The sequence below is a fragment of the Triticum aestivum genome, chromosome 1B (assembly GCF_018294505.1).
Source record: "Triticum aestivum cultivar Chinese Spring chromosome 1B, IWGSC CS RefSeq v2.1, whole genome shotgun sequence".
In the NCBI taxonomy this organism is placed as follows: Eukaryota; Viridiplantae; Streptophyta; class Magnoliopsida; order Poales; family Poaceae; genus Triticum; species Triticum aestivum.
Window position 1 is genome coordinate 577980753 of NC_057795.1, and position 24559 is coordinate 578005311.

The window sequence follows — 24559 nt, forward strand, 5'->3', positions numbered from 1 at the left end:
AATTTATTATGGAATCTATACGTGGTCGCATTGGTTCTTTTTCTCTCCACTCTTTCCTTGCAAACCACTAATTTCCTAACATACAAAAGATCACGAATCTATCTTTCCTTATCCGAATCAATCGATCCCTACATCAGTGTATTTCTTTATTAAGAAAACTAACACGTAAATCTTAACGCATTATAAAGAAATCCCGTTATGGACCTAATTAATTTATTATGGAATCTGTACGTGGTCGCATCTCTCCCCTCGTGAAAAAATCGTATCCATCTCCCGTTAAAAAGGAAAAGAGAACATGAACGATCAATCCCACGCCCTGCATCTCAGTAGCAAAAAATCTCCCCCGCCTCTGCTACTGCGCCTCGTCGTGTGCCCGGCTCGACCCATGCCTCGCCTGCATGGCTGGACGCCGCCGTCTCCACCGCCACGTACAAGAAAACGGTGGGCAGAACCATCCATTCAAATCGCACACCCCCACCCTCCTCCGCAATCCCTAGCCCCGCATCACCCTATCGCTTTCTCGCCTCTCTTTCCCCTCGATGTAGATGGTGCCGAGCGGCGGCCTCGAGCACCGGCAGTGCCGCCCTCTCTATCTTTGTTGCGTCGAGAGATGGGCCGAGGCTATCGTCGGTTCACCGCCCACGATTGGGCCGCCTCCGGTTGTCGCGCACCACCGGCTCCACCTAACGTGCCCGACCCTCTCCGCTTTCGACCTTCCGGTGACCACATTCCTCCGCGCCTCCATCCATCATCCACAAGGCCACTCCCTGCACCCACCCTCCTAAATTCTCCATACCGGCGGACAATCACCGAAGATCCAAGTTGGCCCGATATCAATTTTCTTACATGCTTTCTTTATCAGTTGGTGATGGGAATGGGTTCCAATTTCTCTCTCTGACTGTGGATTCGCAGGCAAGAAGCGCTTCTACATGCATCCTCCCGTCGGTCCCTAAAGTACCAAGGTAAATGGTTGATGTTGCGTTTGTCTAGGATGATATATGTTGGCTCTGTTCCGGTTCATCCGAGCAGTTTGGTGACTAATTTACTGATAATTTAATTATATTAATTAAATGAGTCGGGTGTATCGTCGTGCATTTATCTTGCCAGTAATGTTCTGTGATGCTCTGATGCACTTTAGGAATTGGTTATCTTGTCTTCAGTGCAGAACATTTGTTTATTAATGCATGAGAAGAATCCTTGTTACTACCTTGAACCTGTTTTATAATTCATATTGTTATGCACTAGCGCGTGTGCGTGTGAAATAGATGGATTATGGTCCCGTACCCAATAAGATGGATATGTGTGTGTGTTAGAGAGAGAGAGAGAGGGGGAGAGAGAGTGAGGAGGAGGGAGGGAGAAAGTGTGTGTGAGAATTTGATGGTAAAAAGGTCGTCAATGTCACTTGATATGTATGTTAATATTAAATGTAATATTAACATAATTGATATTGAACTCTTAAAATTAATATGGCTCCGTTACAACGCACGGGTGTTCTTCTAGTGCTTTATTAGTTTCTCAATCACATCGTGGTGCCGGTAGGGCCTGGCACCGACGAAAGCCCCACCGAATTCCTCTCCGAAAACTCCCAAAGCTGAATTATTAAAGGTGAGCTGCATCACACCGCCACGATTTCGGGAAGGCGCAGGGGCTCCACTGCATTTTGTCTTCCCCCGAGCCCGAGCCCGAGCCGAGGGAGGAGAAAACAGCCCGAGACAGTGCAAGCCGTCCACCTCCGCGGCCCGCCCCCCCTCTCTGTCCTCTCCTTGTGGCCTCCCACGCCCCGCATTCCCCCATTCCCCTCCCCCAGATCCGGCCGCCCGACGCCGCCGGCCGATGGCCGCGGACGCCGCCGCCGCAGGGCCCCGCCGGTGGCGCTGCGAGGAGGAGGAGCAGCAGCCGCACCGCCTCTCGGCGGCCGCCGCGGCCGACGACCGCTTCGACGGCCTCCCCGACCCTCTGCTCCTCCTCATCTTCAACCGCATCGGCGACGTCAAGGCGCTCGGCCGCTGCGCGCTCGTCTCCCGCCGCTTCCGCGCCCTCGTGCCCCTCGTCGACTCCGTGCTCGTCCGCGTCGACTGCGTCATCCCCGACGACCCCGCCTCCTCCGGCTCCCCGTCCTCCTCCGCGCCGTCGTTCCCCACCGCCACCGCCTCCGCCCGCGCGCGCGGCGTCTTCTCGCAGATCGCGCGCATGCTCATCGGCGGCATCGTCAAGCCCATCCAGGCGCTCGGCCAGATCCTCTCCCACGCCGGCTCCGCCTCCGCCTCCCTCTCCTCCTTCCGCCGCTCCGCCTCCTCCTCGCTCTCGTCCTCCTCGGCGTCGGCGCCCCCCGGCGACGTCTCGCACCACTCGCCCTCCGAGGTGCTCCGCTCCTTCAAGGAGCTCCGTGTCAGGTATCTGAAGTGCAAGACTCTTTCAGTTATCGGACGGCTAGGAGCGGAGACAAGTGGATTCAACGGCTCGCGTGCTCGCCGTAGTTTTAGGGGTACTGTAGTAATTCATTGACTGTAACCAGGGCTATATAACAGCCACTCCCAGCTCCTGCGTGGGCATGTCATTTTTGTCTGGTGATCTAAATCACTTTACTCCTATACTTTACAGCTACCACACTCTGTAATATATACAATTCCTCTTGGCTTGGCCAAATTCGATCCCCAATCAGACCTCAAAACCTAGTTCGTCAAGCTTACTAGTGTCCAGGTCCTATCAGGGCATGACAAATGGTATCATGAGCCAGGCGATCTCTCGGCGTCGGGAGCGCGCGATGGTGCGCTAGTTCGTTCCCACCCTCTTTTTCCCACCCTTTTTTTCCGGCGGCGTTGGAGGCGGGGTGCCGGCGGCGCGTGGCGGCGGTGCGAAATTCGGCGGCAACTTGCAGGGCGGGATTGGTTGCTGAGACTTCCTGTCTCGGTGGTAAAATTCCAGATCCACGCGCGAGTGGTGCTGCTTGGTGGCGTTCGTCGCAGGCGGCGGCAGGATCTGTCTGTGGTTCGGGTTGCCGACGCATCGGTGGTAAAATTCCTCTCCACAGCGCAGTATCATGGGGCGATCGAAGCCGGTCATGGAAGAGTTGGATCCGGCGGAATTAATCCATCTCAAGGAGGAGGTGCTGGCAAATCGTGAGGAGACCACGGGCTTGCGTGAGGAAGTGGATCTGTTACGGAAAGAGGTTCAATCCACCAACTCCAAACAGGATTCGATGTGCAAGGTAATTACTGACGTCCAAACTGCAATATCAGCATTAAGTGGTCAGTTATCTGCAATTACGGATGTGCTCAAATCTCTGAACACGAATGGAGCTTCCACATCTGCTAATCAGCGTCCTCTTCCAAATACCCAAGAGCAGCAACGGGAGAAATCCCCTGAGGTTGAAATTGCCAAGGAATCTGCAGAGGAAAATAGACCTTTTACAGAAGAATTACGCAAGCGCTTTGCTCTTGAACAGGAGAAAACCCGGCAGTATGCAGAGTTACTAAATTCTGATATTCCTCCTATTAACACTGGTCGTCGTCCAACTCCACCAGGATTAACGACTGTTGGTAATCATGGGTTACAGTCAGGTCAGGTCTCTCCCGGCCAAGTGGCTCGAACTGCTCGAACTCCTGCTTTCACTCAGATGCAGCAGCAATCTAATCGCCTCCAGTGGGATGATTACCCAAAAGCATATGAGAAAGATATGAGAGCTCAATTTCTTAAATCCATGACCAAGGGACCAAAGATGGAATTCCCACGGTTTGATGGTACAAATCCTGGGGGTTGGATTCGGCAAGCGGAGAAGTATTTTCAAATGGCTGGGGCACCATCAGAATACAAGGTTTCTTTGGCTCAGATGTATTTTGTGGGCAGGGCAGATGTGTGGCTCAGAAGGGCAGGAATTCTCAAGAAACAGTATAATTGGGCACAGTTCTGTGAAGAGATTTTGCACAGATTCTCTGCCTCCAGCACATATGATTTAGTGGACAGATTTAATGCTTTCAAGCAAAATAATTTGTCCATTGCCGAGTATACTGACCAGTTTGAGGAATTAATGGCGGAAGTTCAAGAAGACAACCCAAATCTGACTGAGATGTGGTTTGTAAAGTGTTATGTTAACGGGATGAGGGCTACTATTAAGTTCCAGCTCCGGCCACTTAGGCCACAAACACTGACAGATGCTTATTGGCTTGCAGTGGATATTGAGCAAGCAACCCCTGCAAGAAAGCCTTATCCTGCTCTCACTGCAGACAAAAGCAAGTTCTCATTTCAGAATTACAAGTCTCCGGGCATGACTGTCGACAAGAACACTGATGGTAAGGGTCCTCCTGTGAATCAGAGAGCAAGAGAACCAGGAAAGTGTTGGAGGTGTGGGGATGTCTGGTTCCATGGGCACAAGTGCAAACAAGCACCCGTTATTAATTTGCTTACGGGTGAGGAACCAACTGACTCTTCTACCGAACAAGAGGAAATAACCGAAACTGAACAAGCAGAGCAGCAGCCTGTAGATGAGAATTGCATGCACATTTCTTTGCAAGCCATGAGTACTAGTAGAGTAAGTACATTATCGGTGCTGGTGAACATTGGGGGTAAGCAGGCAGTGGCTTTAGTGGATTCAGGCAGTAATTCCACTTTCATGAACCTCAAGTTTGCTTTAACAACAAGCTGTTCTATAGTCAGGGATACGTCCAGAGCAGTAGCTGTTGCGGGTGGTGGTGTACTGTGGTCAGGGGCTTACATTCCTGCAACCAAATTTCAAATGGGCAAGGAACAATTTGAGCATCCTTTTAGAGTGTTGAATCTTCCTGGATATGATATAGTAATTGGCTGTGATCTTCTAGCTCAGCATAGCCCAGTATCTTTTGACTATGAGAACAAGCAGGTCATATTGACAAAGGACAAGCTTCAGCAAGTCACTATCCCAGCCTGCAATTCATTCGCTGCAGCAACTGAAATTCCCAGTACAGAGTTAGCTTCTATGTTGGGAGCTGGTACTAGTGGTTATGCACTTTTTCTAATCAGAGATGTTTCAATGAAAAAGCCTCCTCAGCATGTAACACCTCCTGAAGTGGAGCAGGTTTTGCAGCAATATCTTGAAGTCTTTGCAGAACCACAGGGACTACCACCTGAAAGGAGTTGTGATCATAAAATCCCACTGAAACCTGGGTCTGCCCCACCTAATATTAGGCAATATAGAATTCCTCATAAGCACAGGGATGAAGTGGAAAAGCAAGTACAACAATTGTTGAAATCTAAGGTTATTAGACCTAGTCAGAGTCCCTATGCTTCTCCAGTGATAGTAGTTCCTAAGAAAGATGCCACATGGAGGTTATGCACTGATTTCAGGGACTTAAATTCTATCACTGTCAAGGACAAGTTTCCTATTCCTGTAATTGAAGACCTGCTTGATGAGCTGCATGGAGCAAAGTTTTTCACTAAATTTGATTTGCGGTCAGGATATCATCAGATCAGGATGAATAAGGAGGATATACCAAAGACTGCATTCAGAACTCATTTTGGTCATTTTGAATATCTAGTGATGCCCTTTGGTCTCTCTAATGCTCCCAGCACCTTTCAAGCTTTAATGAATGCAATATTTGGCAAGTACTTGAGAAAATTCATATTGGTGTTCTTTGATGATATATTGATCTTTAGTCATACTCTGGAGGAACACTTGGAACATTTGAAAGTGGTGCTTGATCTTCTTAAAGAACATCAATTGAGAGTAAATTTGTCCAAGTGCTTATTTGCTGTTCAGCAAGTGGATTATCTGGGGCACATCATTAATGAACATGGGGTGTCTACAGATCCGGAAAAAGTTAGTGCGGTTAAGGATTGGCCCACTCCTACCACAGCAACTCAACTAAGAGGATTTCTAGGTTTATGCGGGTACTACAGAAGATTTGTTCAACACTTTGGATTAATTGCAAGGCCTCTGCATGATATGTTGAAGCAAGCTAATTTCCATTGGACTACATCACAAGATGTAGCTTTCCAACAATTAAAGCAAGCCATGACTTCGGCTCCTGTTCTGGCTTTGCCCAATTTCAATGCTCCTTTTGTGTTAGAAACAGATGCTTCAGGGCAAGGGATTGGAGCTGTGTTAATGCAGCAGGGAAAACCTATAGCTTATTACAGCTCAGTGCTTTGTCCCAAGAATTGCTTGTTATCCACTTATGAGAAGGAAGCATTGGCTATGATTGAAGCTTTAAAAAAATGGAGGCATTATTTAGTGGGGCATCAGCTGATCATTAAAACTGATCACCAAAGTCTGAAATTCATGACAGATCAAAAAGTAACTGGGAAAATACAACAGAAGCTGATGTTAAAATTATTGGAGTTTGATTTCCAAATTCAGTATAAAAAAGGGAAGGAGAATGTGGCAGCAGATGCATTATCTCGGAAATGTCAGCTTATGGCTATATCTCTTGTCACTCCTAAATGGACAGATGATATAGAACATTCCTATGAAAACGATCCTGCTTGCAAGAAAATATTGGAAGAATTGCTGGTTTTGCCCGGTCATGAGCTTAATAATAATTCTCTGCAAGGGGGCATCATCAGACACAAAGGCAGAATTTATGTGGGCAATGATAAGGCATTAAAACAGAGATTATTAACTGCCTTGCACTCTTCTGCTTTAGGGGGTCACAGTGGAATGAAAGCAACATATCAGAGGGTTAAAAACATATTTTATTGGCCTGGAATGAAAAAAGAAATAGAAGATTTCGTGGCAATTTGCCCTGTGTGTCAGAAAAACAAAGGGGAACACTGTCACTACCCTGGGTTGTTGGATCCCTTGCACATACCTGACATGGCATGGACACATTTGAGTATGGATTTTGTGGAGGGACTCCCTAAATCCAATGGCAAAGAAATTATTTTTGTCATAGTTGATAGGCTGACTAAATTTGCTCATTTCATTGCCATGTCTCACCCTTACACAGTCCAGTCGGTGGCTACTGCATTTATAGATAATGTGATCAGATTGCATGGACCTCCTATAGCCATTGTGTCAGACAGAGATAAAATTTTTACAAGTCACTTGTGGAAGGAAATCTTTGCTGCAATGAAAATAGAACTCAGATACAGTTCTGCTTATCATCCTCAGTCTGATGGACAGACAGAACGTGTAAATCAATGCATTGAAAATTATTTAAGATGCATGGCATCGGCAGAGCCAAAAAAGTGGGTATATCATCTTCCAATGGCTGAGTACTGGTACAATACTTCCTTCCATTCTTCTCTGCAGAAAACTCCTTTTCAAGCATTATATGGGTATGATCCTCCCAATATCAGTGAGTTCTCTTTACCTGGATCTCTAGAAGTTGGCCCTGCTGGCCCTACAGTGGATAGGCAAGCTCTCATGGGACAGCTCAGACAGAATTTGCAAGCAGCTCAGGCTCGAATGGTCAAGTTTGCAGATAAGAAGAGAACTGAACGAGTACTAGCTCCTGGAGATATGGTTTATCTGAAACTGCAACCCTACAGGCTCAATGCTTTCGGTATCCGACACCATATCAAGCTGCAAAGCAAGTATTATGGACCCTTTCGAGTGTTGAGCAAAGTTGGTAATGTGGCTTATAAGCTGTTCTTGCCAGCAGATTCCCAAATCCATCCGGTATTCCACATTAGTCAACTTAAAAAGCATATTGGCCCAACAGCAGTTCCTTGCACGGATCTACCCTTAATTGGACCAAATGGACAGATAAGGACTGAACCAGTACTTGTCTTGGAAATTCGTCAAATACCACGGAACAATGTTGCGGTGGTGCAGTGGCTCGTTCAGTGGGAGAACTTACCACCTGAAGATGCTTCCTGGGAAGATGCTGATTTTATCAAACACACATTTCCGGGATTCTTCAAGCAAACGGTGGAGAGCTGGCGGAAGCACGGCCCACCTTGAGGACAAGGTGGTTTTCAACGAGGAGGCAGTGTCAGGTATCTGAAGTGCAAGACTCTTTCAGTTATCGGACGGCTAGGAGCGGAGACAAGTGGATTCAACGGCTCGCGTGCTCGCCGTAGTTTTAGGGGTACTGTAGTAATTCATTGACTGTAACCAGGGCTATATAACAGCCACTCCCAGCTCCTGCGTGGGCATGTCATTTTTGTCTGGTGATCTAAATCACTTTACTCCTATACTTTACAGCTACCACACTCTGTAATATATACAATTCCTCTTGGCTTGGCCAAATTCGATCCCCAATCAGACCTCAAAACCTAGTTCGTCAAGCTTACTAGTGTCCAGGTCCTATCAGGGCATGACACTCCGCAGCCTCCGCATCGAGCTCCCCGCCGGCGAGCTCGGCATGGACGACGGCGTGCTGCTCAAGTGGAAGGCCGACTTCGGCTCCACGCTCGGCAGCTGCGTCATCCTCGGCGCCGCCTCCGCCTCTGCCACCAAGGACGGCACTACGGCCGCACCTCCTCCTGCTGCTGCTGATTGTGCCGAGTCTGACGATTCAGGGAGCATACCGGAGTCCTTCTACACCAACGGGGGGCTTAAGCTGCGGGTGCTGTGGACTATCAGCTCGTTGATTGCGGCGTCGGCCCGGCATTACCTGCTGCAGCCCATCATTGCCGACCACGCGTTGCTGGAGAGCCTGGATCTGACGGACGCCGATGGGCAGGGCGTGCTCACCATGGACAAGTGGCAGCTGCAGGAGCTACGGGTCAGGCCAGTATCAGCATCTGGTGACTCGCACCGCACGCTCATGCCGGCCCTTAGCATGCGGTTGTGGTATGCGCCACACATTGAGCTGCCTGGGGGCACGGTCTTGAATGGAGCAACACTGGTGGCCATCAAGCCGAGCGAAGAGGCAATGATGGACGCAGTTGGGAATGCAACTGCTGGGTCGGCAGGTGGATCCTGGGTTTCAGATGCCTTCGAGGAGCCATATCGGACGGCCGTCGGTGTGCTTCTCAAGCGGAGGATGTATAGCCTTGAGATGAACTCATTCTAAGCTATGGAGGGAATGCCATTCCAGAAGTTTCATCTGTGAAAGGTAAATTTCACACTGCATTCGGTCCAATATTTGTCTGATTATTTAGTTTTGCCTCTAAGGACTGACTCAACCTTATTTTGCACAATTGTGACACTATCATCACCAGCTCACCACCATTGTGATGCATTGTAGATTTGTAGCCAACGTAGTTAGAAAGTTTAAGATTTGAGTGTTAGTCGGAATGTTGGATTTAGGTTTACCTTGTGTTAATATTTTGGTTATTTCTTGTAAGAAGCAAATTATTGTAAACCAATCATCGAATTAGTGTGTACTTGTATGGAGTTATTGTGAAGCACTTGTTTTGGCTATTGTATATAGTAGTTCTCCCTTTAAATATTCAGTTTTGGTTCCAAACTCAATTTACATGAGTACATTGCTAGACTGAGTGTACAACCATACAATGAACGTCAATTTGAAATCATACTTCTCATGAACATTATGAACTCTGGTAATATGTTATTGCACAAATCCTGAAAGAGTATCGGAGTTTGAACAGGCTCCTAGATTCATGATTCAGCAGTGATGTATTTGGTGTTTGTTACTTAAGTTTTTTTGGTGATGGTGATAAGCCAGTAACCTTCATATAAACTTGAATGAAATAATTCAATTCGTAAGATCAGCAGGTGGTTTGCCAAATCATTATTCCCGGTCACTTTCTTCCTTTTTGCGACATTGGAAAATTATGTTAGCACTGATCATCATTCATCAGTGATGCATGAAATAGATAATTCTGTTTGGTTTGCCTGTGGCGCTTAATTTATGAGGTGTCAATTCTTCTTCTGAGTTCTGACTCTCGAAAATTTAACTGACTGACCAAGTTGAATCCCACATATAAGAATGTCCATCTTTCCAGCAAGAAGCAGACAGGTTTAGCTGGCTAGCTTTCTTTGCTATGCCTAATATCTTGCATTTTCTTATGTACAAACACCAATATCTTCCCGCAAACTGTCGTTTTCAGCTGCTTTACCATTTTGATAAGAGCTGTACTCTGCACTTCATTAAGAACCATCTTTCCAATTATTACTTTGGACTTGTGCAATTAAGGAATAGGAAATAAAGAGAGGGGGTGGTGGAGCTTTGGGGAATGCTAGGGGCTAAGGGTTAGCGGAAGGCAAGTGTGGTTTGAGAAAAGTAAAATGCTGTGCCCCAACCTGTACTTTCGGGATGTATTATTTCTACCCATTATGATAAAAGTTGTACTGCGTGCTCTTTAAGGATCATCTGTTCCATTACTACTTTTGAATTGTGCAGTTAAGGTAGGAAAAAAAGGAGAAATGTTTAGAAGTCTTGATGCTAGGCTAGTCAAAGGAAAGTGTGCTTTCTGGGACAAAAGACGATCTTCTTAATTGCGTTGGTTACCAACTTACCATCATGTGTATCTGCCGGTATGGCCCAACATGCTGTGTACTTTAGTCATAGAATTAGGTACTTGCTATGCATAGCCCAAGCACATATGAGGAATCTTCCGCATTTATCCATCTAAATTGGTTAGTTCCGCTTCAAGTATTTTCGCTCAGGAGAAGATGAGAAGGTGGATGGGCCACTTAAAATGTAGGATCCACTTAGTTATATATAGGCTGTAGATTTCAATAGTTTCTGGTCGATTTATAATGCCATAAAACTCAAATCTGTTTAATGTAATGTGCAGTTGTACACTAATTAACTAATGTGCAGAAGGCTATATGGAAAGCTAGTCAATGGAAGCTGTAATAACTTTGTACTCCCTCTGTCCCATAATATAAGAACGTTTTTGACACTACACTAGTGTCAAAAACGTTCTTATATTATGGGACGGAGGGAGTAACTGTGAAGCCCCTTCACTCTTCATAGCATTTTGCTGAAATATTTCACGTTCCTGTCTGTTTTCAGGTTTATTCTGTTCTCTCACGAGGTGCAACTTGAGCAATGGAGTCGAAGTTCTCTGGCTGCCTATTTTACTCCAGCCTGCACCTACCTGAGAGACTCGGACAAGTAGTTAGTAATGTGTGAACGAGGAGAAAAGCTGTGTGCATCCTTCGGGCCCGTTCGGAACCTCTCAACTCGTCGATGTTGGAGCTGCTAGACAAGTCATCGTTGAGCCTGCTGGCGGCCGTCCCTCCAAGGAAGCCCTTGCCTACGTCGGATGTGGCGGCATTACGGGTGGATCTTCGTTGTATGTATGGATCCTCGCGAAGCTGGTGCTAACACCATGTCGATTTCTCGCTTCGGATTGTAGCTCTTTTTGGGAAGGAAGTTTGCAGCGTTCTGTAGCATGAGATGTACATGAGTATCTGCAGGTTCGTTTCTAGTCTGAACTTGCAGACCTTTCGTAAATGTTCACTTGGAAACAAGGGCTAATGTAGTGGTACAATGCTGTGTGTTGAGTGCTGAAGCATTTCTATGTCGATGCTGCTGCTGAGAGCATGTCTTATTCGCAGTTGGTATTTCGGCCTTGACTTTATTCTTCTTTTGCTGTTTTATGTGTTTTTGTTTGTCTGTGGGATTTTTTTTGTGAACGAAAGAGAGGCCTCCACCTCTGATTTCTATTATTAAAGAAACCATCTGATTTATTACATAGACCTACTCAAAGAACTACCAGCATAATGCAACACAACATATCATTATCAAAAGCCTGAAAGCAAACCAGCTAAACAGGCAGTAAACACCAGGCTCCATACTTACTCCTTGTGTATATAGACATATTTTAGAGTGTAGATTTCACTCATTTTGCTCCGTATGTAGTCATTTGTTGAAATTTATAGAAAAACCTATATTTAGGAGTATGTAGTCATTTTGTTGAAATCTCTAGAAAGACTATACGATACTGGAGTAGCTATGAGGCAGCAAAGGAGAAGTCATGCATCCAAGAGCAAAATCACCGTAGAAGCTGCACGGGAAGTTGAAGAAGCTTTCAGCCACGGATCCGAAAAACTCCAGCATCAACACCTACATGCTCTATGATATTTGCTCGCAGCATCAACACCTTTTGACTTTCCTCCTTTATTTGCGGCATTGCCCAACATTAAGTCATTTTTACTAGTACAACAGAATCATTACTGACCGTCCTTTCAAATACTATGTCATTTCTACATCTCAAAATTATCCAAAATATAGCAGCAACACCAACTACTAAAACATACACTCAAACTATCAGGTATAGATCTTAAATTGAAAGCACACTTAAAAAGGCTCCATACCAGTCTAGTAACAGAACATCTAAAGAAGAGATGCTCAATGCTCTCATCATGACCACAAAACACACAGTTTTGCTGCCTTTCCACCTCCTTAGCAAATCATCTCTAGTTAGGACATCATTCATGCCCATCAATCAAAGAATGACTCTGATATTTGGTGGAATTTTGGTCTTTCATAAAAACTTTTCTGGGAATTCATGTCTGCTACAACTAAATGTCTATAGAGAGATTTGACAGTGAATAAACCATCAACAGTCAACATCCATTTTACTAATCTTTATTATCTGACTCATGTCAGGAGAGTAGGCGCCTGTATCGTCATCTTTTCCTTTTTCTTGCATAAATTTAAGTTGGCCCAGTCCTGCATTCTTCATGCAGTTGAACACTTCGGGTGCTGATCAAGATGAATATGGGGTCTGTTTGGATGATACGACACTTTTCGTGTTTTCCGAAGCCTATTCAGGGCATGTAGGTTTTGGGTCACGTTCTGCATCATATTTGTTTGCCTCCAAAATCCCAGTCCGCATCCCCCTTCATAGTTTAAATTGCGCTACAAGGAGTCTGCATCTATGGAAATGGTCGATTCAGGCGTTCCCACAGAGCTTGTCTGAGGGGCGCCTTGAGCTTCGTGTCGCGCAAAACTAGACAAGCATACGAGTAAGCAAACAACCGAAATTTTACCCACTGTGCCATGGATTAGGAGGGCCACTCACAACCATGAGGCGTCGAGCTCCCACAAGGCGCCAGTCATCAGCATCTCCTCCGCCCAGAAGTAGATGTTTAACTTGGTTTAGCTCTTAATTTAGGTTGTGTTACGTACAATGAACCAGCAAGTTCTCTAAATCTAGTTTGAACTTCTATTTTTAAATGACCATCTGCAGAAAATTTCTATTTTGAGGAAGGGTTGGTGCAAAAAGCTATAACTCAAATTTGAGGACTTCTAATTTTTATGCGTTAAAATTTAGGGGAGGGGCTAGAGATGATCTAATATAAGTGCTAGCTCATGCAAGTCATCTAAAATCTTTATTTCAATTCGATAATTTTCCACTTAACCATCATGGGCTCATTCATTAGGATAATCAATACCAAAACTTTGCAGATACCAGATTATGAATATTTGTATTCAATGTTTGTTGTGAATGATATCTACACTAATCACACATAAAATTATTTCCCTGCTTGCTGCCTCTTAGTTGCTCTCCAATTCACTTTCCACACATCAATATTTGTTGTGCATCAGACACCATGGTCAAAAGATATTCGTATCTTTGTGGCGTGCATTGTGGTTAGTGAGTTATAAAGAAAATACAATAGTCCTTGAAAAGCAACTTCTTTTACATTTCATCAACACTACTCACGAGTTTTACCTTTCTTCCATGCGTACATCCTCCAGACAAGAGGCCCCTTTATATACAATCAACAGCCAAGTATATCTACAACAGTTATATGTACACCTACAGGCCCATGTATGATGTGATAAGTCCCTCTTCCACCTTCGCGCACAAGAGCAAGCACCGAAATTAAAAGCTTCTCAAGCAGTGACAAAATCGCTTTTACCATGGGTTCGTAATCTCCATCCATGTTTCTCACCTTCACGCACAAAAACAGGCACCGGGCGCCAAAAGTAAAAGCTTCTCTAGCAGTCACAACATCGCTTCTACCGCGGGTTCGGAATCTCCCATCTATGTTCTTTCTCATGGGTGCTTCACAGCCAAGGTGCCCACCCTGGGAACATCTGGCATAACCGATCAGTGTCTACCGCGTCCTGTATGAGCTGCTGGACCTGCCCCTCTACGCTCCTCATCTCGCCGTCCTCATAACCGTCCAGCTTCTGTTTGACGCGGAGTATCGCACGGGCCGCGTCCTTGTTGCCCTCGTACGCCTCTTGAGAATCATCCAGGCACGAGTCATTGTATTCAGTTTCCTGAAAGATCAGATGTTACTTCAGACTTTGAAATTCCACACCTTCCAAAGGGAAATTAAGAAAAGAAAAAATGGTGTATGTTTGGACAAAGATTGTATGTATGGACGATATAGTGGCTTTAGCGCTGACGTATGCAGCAGCACCGGCGCTGCAAGCTGTAGTCATGCATAATGGACATTTATAGAGATACTTGTATAACCGAAAAAACATCTGGTTACCTTCTGACGCTGTAAGGCTTTCAGTGGCGAAAGGGCCCATTTATAAAGAGGATCATGGATGAAGACCTGACATGTTAGATCAATTATCAGGATAAACTGTAATGGCGACTTGCCTGATGAATGCATTTATGAAAAAACTTTTGGCAACAGACATACTTCAATAATGGTGAGCAATGCCTCTTTATTTTCTCTCATAACAGACAGAGTTTTCTCACAGCATCTTTTGAATACACCTTCAGTGCCAGTAACGCCCATGCCGTCTATGATGTCCCTTGTCAGCCGGAATGGAACCTACAAGCACAGATGTAAACTTAATCCAGGCTATCATTTATAGTAGGCTTCGCGCACATAGTAGGCTTCAGGATGGTAACTAGTAGCAAACATTACAATGGTATATGGTTTCGATCACGTACCCGTTCAGGTGTTTTAAGCATGAGACCCTGCTCAAATGCAACACCAAGATCAATGTGCACAACCTCGGCTGTGTCTTCATCAATGAGAATGTTCATGGAATGGCGATCTCCAAGCCCAACAATATATCCCACCTGAACCCTCAAAATTAGTAACCGGTATAGGCAAAGACAAATGACTTCCGTTCACCAACTAAAATGAAAGTTACCATTGAGCTTGCTGCCACACTTCTTGTGTACGCAAGTCGACTTTGGAACCAGTCTGCGGGCTGCAAGAATCTCTCAATGAAGAAATGGTGCATCACAGGCCTGGTTATTGCAGGACAAGGAAAAAAGAAAAGAAAATGTAAGCAGACAACTTTACTTCTGCATTTTTCAGTAAATGAAAATAATCAACAAAAACCTAAAGTTGTCGCAGATTTTGAAAAACGCCTTCCTTTTGTCTTTCTCCTACAAAACGTAAGTGCTTTCAGAAAGGACACTAATCATCATTTATTGGAATATATAAAAGTGAAAGCTCCAGATATGAACATACACACGCCAGGTGCTCTCTACATTGCAGAAATGTCCAGTCTCCAGTTCCATATCGTGCATGTGCTCCGCCAATTCTATTGCTGTCCGAACCAATGAAATATTTATTTTTTATAAATCAAAAATACCTTTAATTAATAAAAAATATCCAGAAATTGAAATTATTTTACATATAACAACTGGAATCTGAACAGAATTACCTGTCTAAGAGATAGTCACCAAGCGGAACAGTCCTATTTACCCATTCAACGACACCAGCACTTGGGGTGAAAGGAACAACCTTGAGAAAGTAGTTGGATTTGTCACAAGTTGCAAAATAGGCATGGAGAAACTTAAGAGAAATGCAAATTTATGGCATTCATTCCTACATTATATGTGCGTATTCGCAATCTCCTTTCCGAAGTATCTCTGTGATTTTGCAAGAACATATTTACCAAACTGAAAAATTGCTCCATCACCTGAAATTTACACAAGACAGCATTTACTCAGGCTCCGGTTGGAAGTGCGGTGTATTATGATATTCACAGGCAACTATAGCTTTCGCCAGAGTTAAGTACTGATTTAGTGTCAAACCCTGTATCCGTATGTCTAATACATTGTCAAACTTCTCAAAAAAATGGAAGAGAAGAACATACAGCATCTTGTCGCAGGTCATCATTTCCAGATTTTGCAAGTTGGCGGTATCTGTTACCATCCGAGCCAATACACTGAATAACTTTTGGAGCATTAATTCCGTTCATTATACTGTCATGGAGGAAGACTTCTAACAGTCAATAAAGACCAAAAACAGTAAATCCTCGGGTACAAACAATGTGTTAAACCAAAACCCAACTTACGTAATAGAATCCACCAGCCCACTGAAATGTGGAAAGGTGCCTTCTTCATACCGACAATTAGGGTCAACTGGAATAGTAGCAGTCACAACAGGAACCTGATGAAATCAAACAAACAAAGAAGCAGTGTAGTGAAATTTCCACAAGTCATTTAAAACACTCATGGTTGAGAACACACAGACCCAGGTTATTAATCAAGGAAAATCAGAAGGTCCCACAAAGCAAAGATTGCTTATTTTCCTAACCATATGGTAATTTTCAGCTGGAAGCGACAGAAGGAATTTGCAGAAGTAAATTTCATAAAAAGTACCTTTGCAAGTTCAAGCTGGCAAATGCTGCGGAACTCCCTGGGTAGTGAGATTTTTTTGTTAGTGTCCTGAACCAGATGTACAAAAAGAATATGTCAGCATGGAGAATGTATGTATACAAATCCCCTACAAGCCGTTATTTGAACAGGTAACTGACCTCCTTCCTAGTCTCCAGTTCCGCTAACCTAATGTAGATCTCAACCATTTGCTTCATCTATAAGACGTGGGGATGAGCATCATGAATAATATATTACATGACCACCTCCATGGGTAAGAATATCGCGATAAAATGATCATTGTAAGAAGTGGCAAACCTGACGAATCAAAGCCCCATGAAAAGAAGATAGCTCCTTTAATAGATTCTCAGCAGCAAGCTTCTTGTCCATATCTACAACAAAAGAACTTCTACTTCTTTGCTTGTCTTTGACACGGTCACCATTTGCTAGAGCCAAAAGCTGAGGCCAAAGAATGACACATACTTAAAACAGCAAAAGAGTGTTCTACTGGCCTGAAAGAATCTGAGATTTAACAAAAATGTGCTCGAGTTGCTCCATACATCAACTAGGCCTAATGGTGAAAGTCGTGCTGGGGTTCTCCTAAAACAATGTTGTGTTGGTATTTGTATTACTCCCTCCGTTCACTTTTGTAAGTCATTCCAGACAACTCAAAATGGGCTGTTTTGTGCATTGTCTGAAATGTCTTCAAGGTCTTATAAAAGTGAACAGAGGGAGTAGTTGATACAGTACTGACCATGTTATACGATTGTTTTACATGCATTCAGCATTTGGCTGACTAGATCTGGGTTCACTATGCAATATACTATAGGTTCTTCCAATATATAGAAAACAATACAAATGTATGAAAACCATGAAAATAGACTTTGATTGTAATTCTTCCAATATATAGAAGACTGTAACTTTAATACCTGACATATTGTATGATATGGATGATCAATGGCCATTTTCTTCAACAGAGAAGCTAATGCATTCTGCCAGGGAAAATAATGATCTTACTTGAGAGGTTCATATTCATGTTTACTCGCGGAAGCAACATATGACAGTTCTCAACATTGTACATACCTGGAAGTTTGTTGACCCCTGAGCATCTTTTGAACTCCCAAGTCTAGAAGCAATCTGGTAGACCAATGGTATGAACTTGTAGCTTTGGACCTATCGAACCAAAAAATAAAGTTTTTTACCATGGAAGGGAAAAAAGTACCAGCGGGAATAATGAAATGGAGCTAAAAGAGATGACCTCTTTTGTTGTTTTAATCATTGAGTCCACAACTTGTTTCCTTGAGAAGAGATTAAACCACAGTGATACCAACCGGAAAACCTGAATGTAAGATGTTTGACACTGACATAAGCAACAGTATCCTTGAGAACAGAACACAGAGTTGAAGGTAAACCGTTTTGCAGTATGAAACTCATTGAGACTGAAAGAAAAAGAACATTCCCAGCAAATATATTGCATACCACTTGTAGGTCATATTTGCCACCAACAACTAGGGAACGTTGGTACCCCTCAAGTGCTAGACTCAAGAACTCGTCTCGATCATCCTGGTAAAAGGGTTCGAGTTAATAAAATGCTCAACAAACTGAGAAATTTAATATTCCATGGAATGCGTTGTATAACACTCAACATGCCCAACTAATTGTAAGGCTAAAATTATGCTGTGGGTTTCTACTGAGGCCATAATGAACGAGGGACTCCATATTTGGTGCTCCTATGGCACCATAAACCCATTTATGAAAATCACATGACACTCTAGTCCAAAATGTAGACGGGGGAGGCCAGGACAGACACCATAGGAGTCAATTCCAGTGCATGGGATCAGATTGACGAATGTATGAGCTTAGCTCCATGGATAGATAGTGATTATATAAGATATGCAGAAAATGATTAGGTTAACTCATTGGTGGTATGCTGGCTCCACCTCTGGATGTAGACAACTAAGAAAAGAAAAAACAGTAAAAGAGAATAATGCATGATGCAATGCTCGACATTCTGGCACTCTATGGCTCAGATGAATTTACCACTAAATTTGGCATATATGCACAACATGAAATGAATGCATCTTTCTGTAAATTATCATAATATTGCATCATCCGCTTGCCAAATAGTTAATTTTTGCGAACGGTAGGTTTTGCCTATATATCAGCACCTTTTTTGGATATATGGTTATTGGACAGAACTATTAAACAGTATATTTGGTATATATGAAGGGACCATGAACTTGAAATTCTGGTGTGAAGCTTGGATAAACAGTATATGCACACCTGAATCTTCTGTGCTTCTTCTCTGTCAAGTGCAAGTTGTTTCTGCAACTCTTGGATTTTCGCACCGTAATCACTTTTCTCAGCCTGAAATTTTGAAGGCTTAGTATACGAGGTAGCAAGAATAAAAGACCTTGCTTTTCAGGTTTAAGCAACCCTCAAAAGTTGCAGTTATCTACGTGCCTTGGATGAATTTTTGAGTCTTTTAAGCAGCGTATCCAACTCCTTAGTCTGCATTAAATAGCAATTGATTAAGATAAACAAAGCTTAAAGTCAAATATTGATGGCATTGTCAACTCAGCTACCTTGTATTTCCTTAAACGCAGAGCGGCTTGCCATTCATTGGATGAAAGTCTTTCCTCGTAGCTTTTGAACAAGTTGTATGTGTAATGTGCTAAATGGAAATGCGTGCGACACTGCCTGGACATGTACTTTTTGTCAAGAGCTACAGAGTGGTTTAGGTAGTCTTCAATGATTGTTCTTGAGCTACAAAATTTATTATAAAGAATGTTCATGTTAACAACACATACAAAAAGTGGAAAGAGTTCTCACTTCACAATAGAAAAACAGTATACGAGGCATCAAATATAAAGGAATAAAGGATTACTTGCTCGATCTTGTTTCAGCCAACCACTTGCCAACCAATCGGTAGACATCTGATTTGTTTCTCTCATCAGTATGGTTCTTCAGTATGTATTTACCAAGACCAATAGCCATATCATGCTGCCCCTGAGCTCTCAGCAGTTTAGCTTCTTCAAGCTGGAGAGTGAATGCAGGATTATCAGAATATGAACTTCAATTGAAAATAAAAAAAACATACTCTGATATTAATATGCAAAAGAGAAAGGGAAAGGAAAGCATGTTAGAACTTCAAAAGTTCAAATCAGCAGTCGGATAACAGAAAGGTAAATTGTTTACCTTTGAGAGGAAATAAGTGCTTGGCACAGTTTGCTGATCTCTGTGACAGCAAAGTTCTTTGAGTTCATATAAGGAAGCCGCAGCCAAAGAAAACCTTAATCCCTGAATCCAGAAAATAATCATGATGTACTAAGCAAACAAACAGTGGACCCATAGTCGGAAAGTAAAGAAGTGAGCCAACCTTCCGGAGTGCAGAAGCGGATTGAAATAAATGTTCTATGAGATGTTCTTCAGAACCTAAGATCTTAAGGAGGCCACGTCTGAATGCTAAAAAGGGTTCAAAAAGATCAAGGTTACGTTCTGTTTGACACAGGATGAAATTCCACTCTTTACTCAACAACTCCAGCTGCAAAAAAAAGGTAAGGAAATGATTAGGCAACCAGGAAAATTCAAGTATTAACAAAATGGTTTCAATATATGACAAGGAAAGCGTCAGAACCTGATTCCTCTTGGGTACAGCAGGCACAAGAGAAAATTCCTCAGTTCCAACATTAGATTTTGGAGCTTGGTCGGGACAAAATTTCCAGCGCAGCTCCCATGCCATAGAAAGATGATCTAGCATCTAAATTAACAAAATGTTAGAAGTAATGTACCTAACAATAACCAAAAACATGAAGGCCACCATATGTCAAGGAGTACTTGTAATTTGAGAACGGTAGAGTGGATGTATTTCGTGCTCTCCTTGCTAGCATTTGAAAGAGCCAACACGAGATCCTAAAAGAGGACAAAGTAAATAAGTTATAGTCTAGAGAAACCCAAATGAGTACCCTGTGTAAATTAATATGAACACTGAACACTACCATTTTGGAATGGGAAAGTTTCCCCTGGAACTGCTCAGCATCACCATTCTGAAGAGCTCTTAGGCAACTGAAGCATGCAGAGAAAGTTAAAAAATATATCAGAAGTAGGGAAACAAGTTTTCATAAGGTAAGGGCAAAATGGCGAAATGAAAATAATTAATTAACAACTTAGAGCTGTTTCAACAGAAGGTAATGTGGAACATGTAAAGCATATTGGTATGCAAGAAAGGATAAATGAAGACTACGGACCTGTGCAAATTTTCATTGAAAAGACAATAATCGCGGGAGCGGCTTGAAAGCTGCGAAGAGTATGGAACGAAAAAGGAGAAATCCCAGTTTCCTGCCCTCCAAGCAGCTTCGTACTGCGAGATAGATAGTCAAACATATAACAAAACTACTAAAAAATCTAGCAATAAGCATATTATCTAGAATAAGCAATACTAACTTGTATGTCAACAAACTCTGAATCCTGTTGAAGGCACGCTTTTTGGTTGGTTAACCCTTGGCTGTAAATATCAAGCACATGGCTACATCCAGTTTTCTGCAATGACCTCATCAGACCTTTGTGCATTTTCCAGTTCAGCAGATTCTCTTCTGCTTTAGAAGACACAGATGGTCCAGTCAACACTGTCCCAGCAAAATTGGCAAGGTTCTCCTTCGGGGTTGATCTTACTAGTAAATCATAATATTCAAGAGCGCTGCTCCAGTTACCCTCATGCTCATATCTAATGATTTGAGAAGCTACCTGTTCAAGATACAGCCAGAACAAGAAGCAATCTAAGATGCATAACTTCCAGACCTTAACAGCAAAACTGTTATATCTAAAATAGTATTCCCTCTGTTCCTAAATATAAGACGTTTATAATGCGAATTTAACGATTGTATGCCTATGTGGCGATGGATGAAGATTATTTCCCTTCACTATTTTCAAATTTGTATGGAGTTCACACAGAAAGGTGAAAGTTAAATGGCGTTTTAAGAACAACCGGATTTCATACATAAAATTAGAACACACCCAAAATAAATCAACAATTACAAATAATTGTGCGAGTAACCTCATTGGCCAGTGTTATTCCATAAATGCTGTCCGGCTCATTTATGTGAGTAAATGCCTCAACCAATAGCCCAATATGTGGTGGCAACTGGAAAGAGGAAGAAACATAATTTGACACAACTGAAGACATCAAAATAGAGCTAAAAAAGCACAAGCAAGATGTAAAGCAACAACCGACGAAATGTAAAGTAGACTGACCGACTCTTGCTGTGAAAAATCTGGAGGTCCTAGGTCCAGCTTATTGAATTGTTCCTCACACCAAAGTTCAACATACATAAGCGTCGCAAAGTCACATGAGCAACGCTACAAAAATCCAGTAGAAAGCAACAATCACTACCATCAAAGAGAAAAGGAGCCCTTGAAGCATCGAGACATTCAGTCTCCAGAGGCGCAAGGTGGAAAAAATTGTATGCAGAAGAAAGGTTTGGTGCAGCGAGCATTTCTGTGGCCAAGAACTATTCATGGTTGAATTGTTAGAACAAGTTTTATTTTGTTAAATACCACTGCGAGAGACGGGATACTATTACTCCAGAACCCATACAAAACAGCACATCGATCCTATTACTCCAGCCATGCACTTTTTACCATATCCAGACATGGGTTCAAACCAAAGACTGTAGCTAAACATATTTTCAATGGAAGGTAACTGAAGATCTAGAGAACTATAATAGAGATCGGCAAATGACAAAGGACACAAACAACATAATGACAAAGTTATAACACTTACTTGAGCAGCTCTGGCAGCTACAAGATAATCAACCAAAAGCCAGTACACCTGGAGAATTAATGACATGTTAAGAAAGGGATAGCAGCTGTAGACATTCTCCCTAGTTACAAGCAAACATTCAAACTTTTGAGATAGACTGATGTAAGCCTGCCTCCTAGGAGGATGTAAATCCCCTCTCTTTCCAATGCAATGAAACGCAAAAGCCATTTGCGTTTTCTCGAAAAAAAGATAGACTGATGTGAGAAGCTTCGCATGTGCCAACTACAGAAAAACATAAAGCATGGATGAAAAGGAGTACACTACAAAGGAATTTCAATTTTCGAAGGACATGCTCCTGCAGGCCTAAAGATTAAAGGTGGAGTCTAAGAGCATCCCCAAAAAATCATTACTTAATTCATTGCTAAGAGGAGAGATAATACGCCAATTCATCAATAGAAATATAGAATGGCATGTTTATGAGCTTGTGACAGCCAAGAACTGTAAAAATATGACAGATATCCTCTTGTATACCAAGATTTACAGAAATGCGTACAGCAAGAAAAAATCTATAGCAAAAGATACCTGTTTTTTTCTAAAAGAGAGAAGATAAGATAATAAGGTACCTTCCTCCATGAAGATGACGGCGTTGCCGCTGGTGACCTACTTTTGGATCTAGCGGATCTACTACCATCCTACAGAAGATCCATAGGCAGTTGAAAAGTAGAAATAAACAGAAATAAGTTCATCAAGTGCACAACATTACTATTGAAGAAAAACAGTAGTTAGGTTTGTGACATCCGGACATTGAGTATTGGCTCCTAATACGTTCATTCCTGACAGACAGGATTGTTAAAGGCTACCATACAATAGTAAATAATCAACTAGGCCCGCCAAGTGGATTTGTATGCTGATTGCTTGATTCATGCATGCAGTATCTGAGTCAAATCATTTAAAGTAAAAGACAAGAAAGCTGGAAGGCAAAGGAACAGTAAATTGCTCTTCGATGTGATGCAGTCACAGAAAGTTACCAAATGGAACACTCTCAAGAAAAAGAAGATGTGTTGACTATATGGTCAACAACTCAATATTACATGGTGAAGCGTCATGCAACAAAGAGAATTTTTCAGTAAAAAAAACCATGATAACAACTCTAAAGTAGTCGAGTTCCATGCGAGAGTAGCAAACCATGGTTTTTTAGCATAAAGAGGCCAATAACTTGAGCGCTTCCCACGAAAAACTAAACGCTATGTGATATCTTGGAGATATACAATTGACAGGCGCAGAAAAACTTGTCATGAGCCTTCAATCATATATCATGTAAGTGTGTAGCTATGGTAAGAGAAAACAATGGTCATGATACACAAAATGTAGAAACAAGCAGCCAAACAGACTGCCATTAAAAACATACCTTTGGAGTATTGTAAGGGGAGGGGGAAGCTCTGGCTCGTTCGGTAACATAAAAAGATCTGACAACATTCAGTGCATCCAGAAATAGCTTAACTGATTTCATCATATAATTCGAGTCGCAAAAAATTATTTTCTCAACCTACATGCATATATCACAAAAGGCATCAATTGACAGTTTTCAAGCAACCAAATAACTTCGTGTGGTACAAACCTTTGATGAAATTAATCCGCAAATGCTGCTATTAGAATCCATATTGCCAGCAATGTTCACCAGAGCACTTGCCAGCAAAAGCTCAGCAGCCTCAACTTTAAGAAAAACAAGACTTCTACAAAGTCTGTAAAAACACCATTATCAAGCTCTATAGAGGTTACAGTCACACTGACTAATGTCACGGCTATATTTTCTGTGGAAAATTGTACCTTAAGATGATGTCATCACAATGGGAAATGAGTGAGCTCACTAGGGTACATAACCATTGCTCATACGGCTGACCATCAGTCTGCCAGATGTCTGAATCTTCAAGTGGAACTATCAAACAAAAGTTCAACCAAAACGGCAATTAATTTAATCTGGAATTACCAGCGAACACAGGCCCATATTTGAAAATATTACATGGTGCACTATACAGTTTAAGAATATTCACACATATGCACATACAAAATCTCATGATATAATTTGTCAAGTATTGTGTGGGACCAGAAACAAGGAGTGCACAATATAATCCAATCTGTCAACTTGCCAGTAAAAAAAATTACATGGTGCGCTACGCTTGTTAATTCGTCCAAATATTTATGGTTGAATAATTTATCTTTATGGATGTGGCGAGTGGCATATGTCTCTGTTCCATTCTGGGATAGTGCATTGTAGAGCAAACCATTCAGAATAATTCCAACATGAAAATGGAGTAAAACAAAGAACAAAATTACTTCTGAAAATAAAATAACAAATTTGCAGCTGTAAAATTTGAAGTCGTGCAACTAAAAGGAAAAAATAACAAAAATCATCAATCTATAAAAGGTAGA

The 24559-nt window shown here is 42.5% G+C and overlaps 2 protein-coding genes across 3 annotated transcripts in view; one reads left to right on the forward strand and one right to left on the reverse strand.

The window, feature by feature from the left end:
- The first annotated feature begins 1721 nt into the window (after positions 1-1721).
- On the forward strand, positions 1722-11418 carry LOC123139604 (F-box protein At5g46170). Its single transcript, XM_044559365.1, has 3 exons — positions 1722-2393; positions 8249-8978; positions 10848-11418. The coding sequence occupies exons 1-2, from the start codon at positions 1834-1836 to the stop codon at positions 8934-8936; spliced, it is 1248 nt and encodes a 415-aa protein (XP_044415300.1). The 5' UTR covers positions 1722-1833; the 3' UTR covers positions 8937-8978; positions 10848-11418.
- A 1935-nt stretch (positions 11419-13353) lies between these two features.
- LOC123139615 (serine/threonine-protein kinase ATM) overlaps positions 13354-24559 on the reverse strand; it is a 28259-nt gene continuing 17053 nt past the window's right edge. For both annotated transcript variants that reach the window (XM_044559369.1, XM_044559374.1), the window contains exons 43-78: positions 23957-24065; positions 23748-23871; positions 23538-23675; positions 22753-22821; positions 22151-22198; positions 21622-21726; positions 21425-21511; positions 20815-21114; positions 20619-20731; positions 20370-20436; positions 20209-20283; positions 20009-20131; positions 19751-19915; positions 19570-19671; positions 19259-19410; positions 18957-19137; positions 18835-18882; positions 18655-18738; positions 17851-17934; positions 17630-17710; positions 17455-17544; positions 17301-17363; positions 16690-16830; positions 16533-16589; positions 16378-16443; positions 16071-16165; positions 15870-15978; positions 15603-15692; positions 15435-15514; positions 15239-15317; positions 15107-15153; positions 14913-15012; positions 14707-14838; positions 14450-14584; positions 14294-14359; positions 13354-14075 (exon numbers count right to left, since the gene is read on the reverse strand). In XM_044559369.1, the coding sequence (XP_044415304.1) occupies positions 13857-14075; positions 14294-14359; positions 14450-14584; positions 14707-14838; positions 14913-15012; positions 15107-15153; positions 15239-15317; positions 15435-15514; positions 15603-15692; positions 15870-15978; positions 16071-16165; positions 16378-16443; positions 16533-16589; positions 16690-16830; positions 17301-17363; positions 17455-17544; positions 17630-17710; positions 17851-17934; positions 18655-18738; positions 18835-18882; positions 18957-19137; positions 19259-19410; positions 19570-19671; positions 19751-19915; positions 20009-20131; positions 20209-20283; positions 20370-20436; positions 20619-20731; positions 20815-21114; positions 21425-21511; positions 21622-21726; positions 22151-22198; positions 22753-22821; positions 23538-23675; positions 23748-23871; positions 23957-24065 (3824 nt within the window). In that variant the 3' untranslated portion in view covers positions 13354-13856. The remainder of the gene's footprint in view (positions 14076-14293; positions 14360-14449; positions 14585-14706; positions 14839-14912; positions 15013-15106; positions 15154-15238; positions 15318-15434; positions 15515-15602; positions 15693-15869; positions 15979-16070; positions 16166-16377; positions 16444-16532; positions 16590-16689; positions 16831-17300; positions 17364-17454; positions 17545-17629; positions 17711-17850; positions 17935-18654; positions 18739-18834; positions 18883-18956; positions 19138-19258; positions 19411-19569; positions 19672-19750; positions 19916-20008; positions 20132-20208; positions 20284-20369; positions 20437-20618; positions 20732-20814; positions 21115-21424; positions 21512-21621; positions 21727-22150; positions 22199-22752; positions 22822-23537; positions 23676-23747; positions 23872-23956; positions 24066-24559) is intronic.

What these genes read in the sequence shown, in the direction of transcription:
- LOC123139604 (XM_044559365.1), top strand. Translation starts at nt 1,834, where the DNA reads ATGGCCGCGGACGCCGCCGCCGCAGGGCCCCGCCGGTGGCGCTGCGAG. An exon ending in TTCAAGGAGCTCCGTGTCAG is followed by an intron (nt 2,394 to 8,248) that starts GTATCTGAAGTG and finishes GACACTCCGCAG; the next exon opens with CCTCCGCATCGAGCTCCCCG.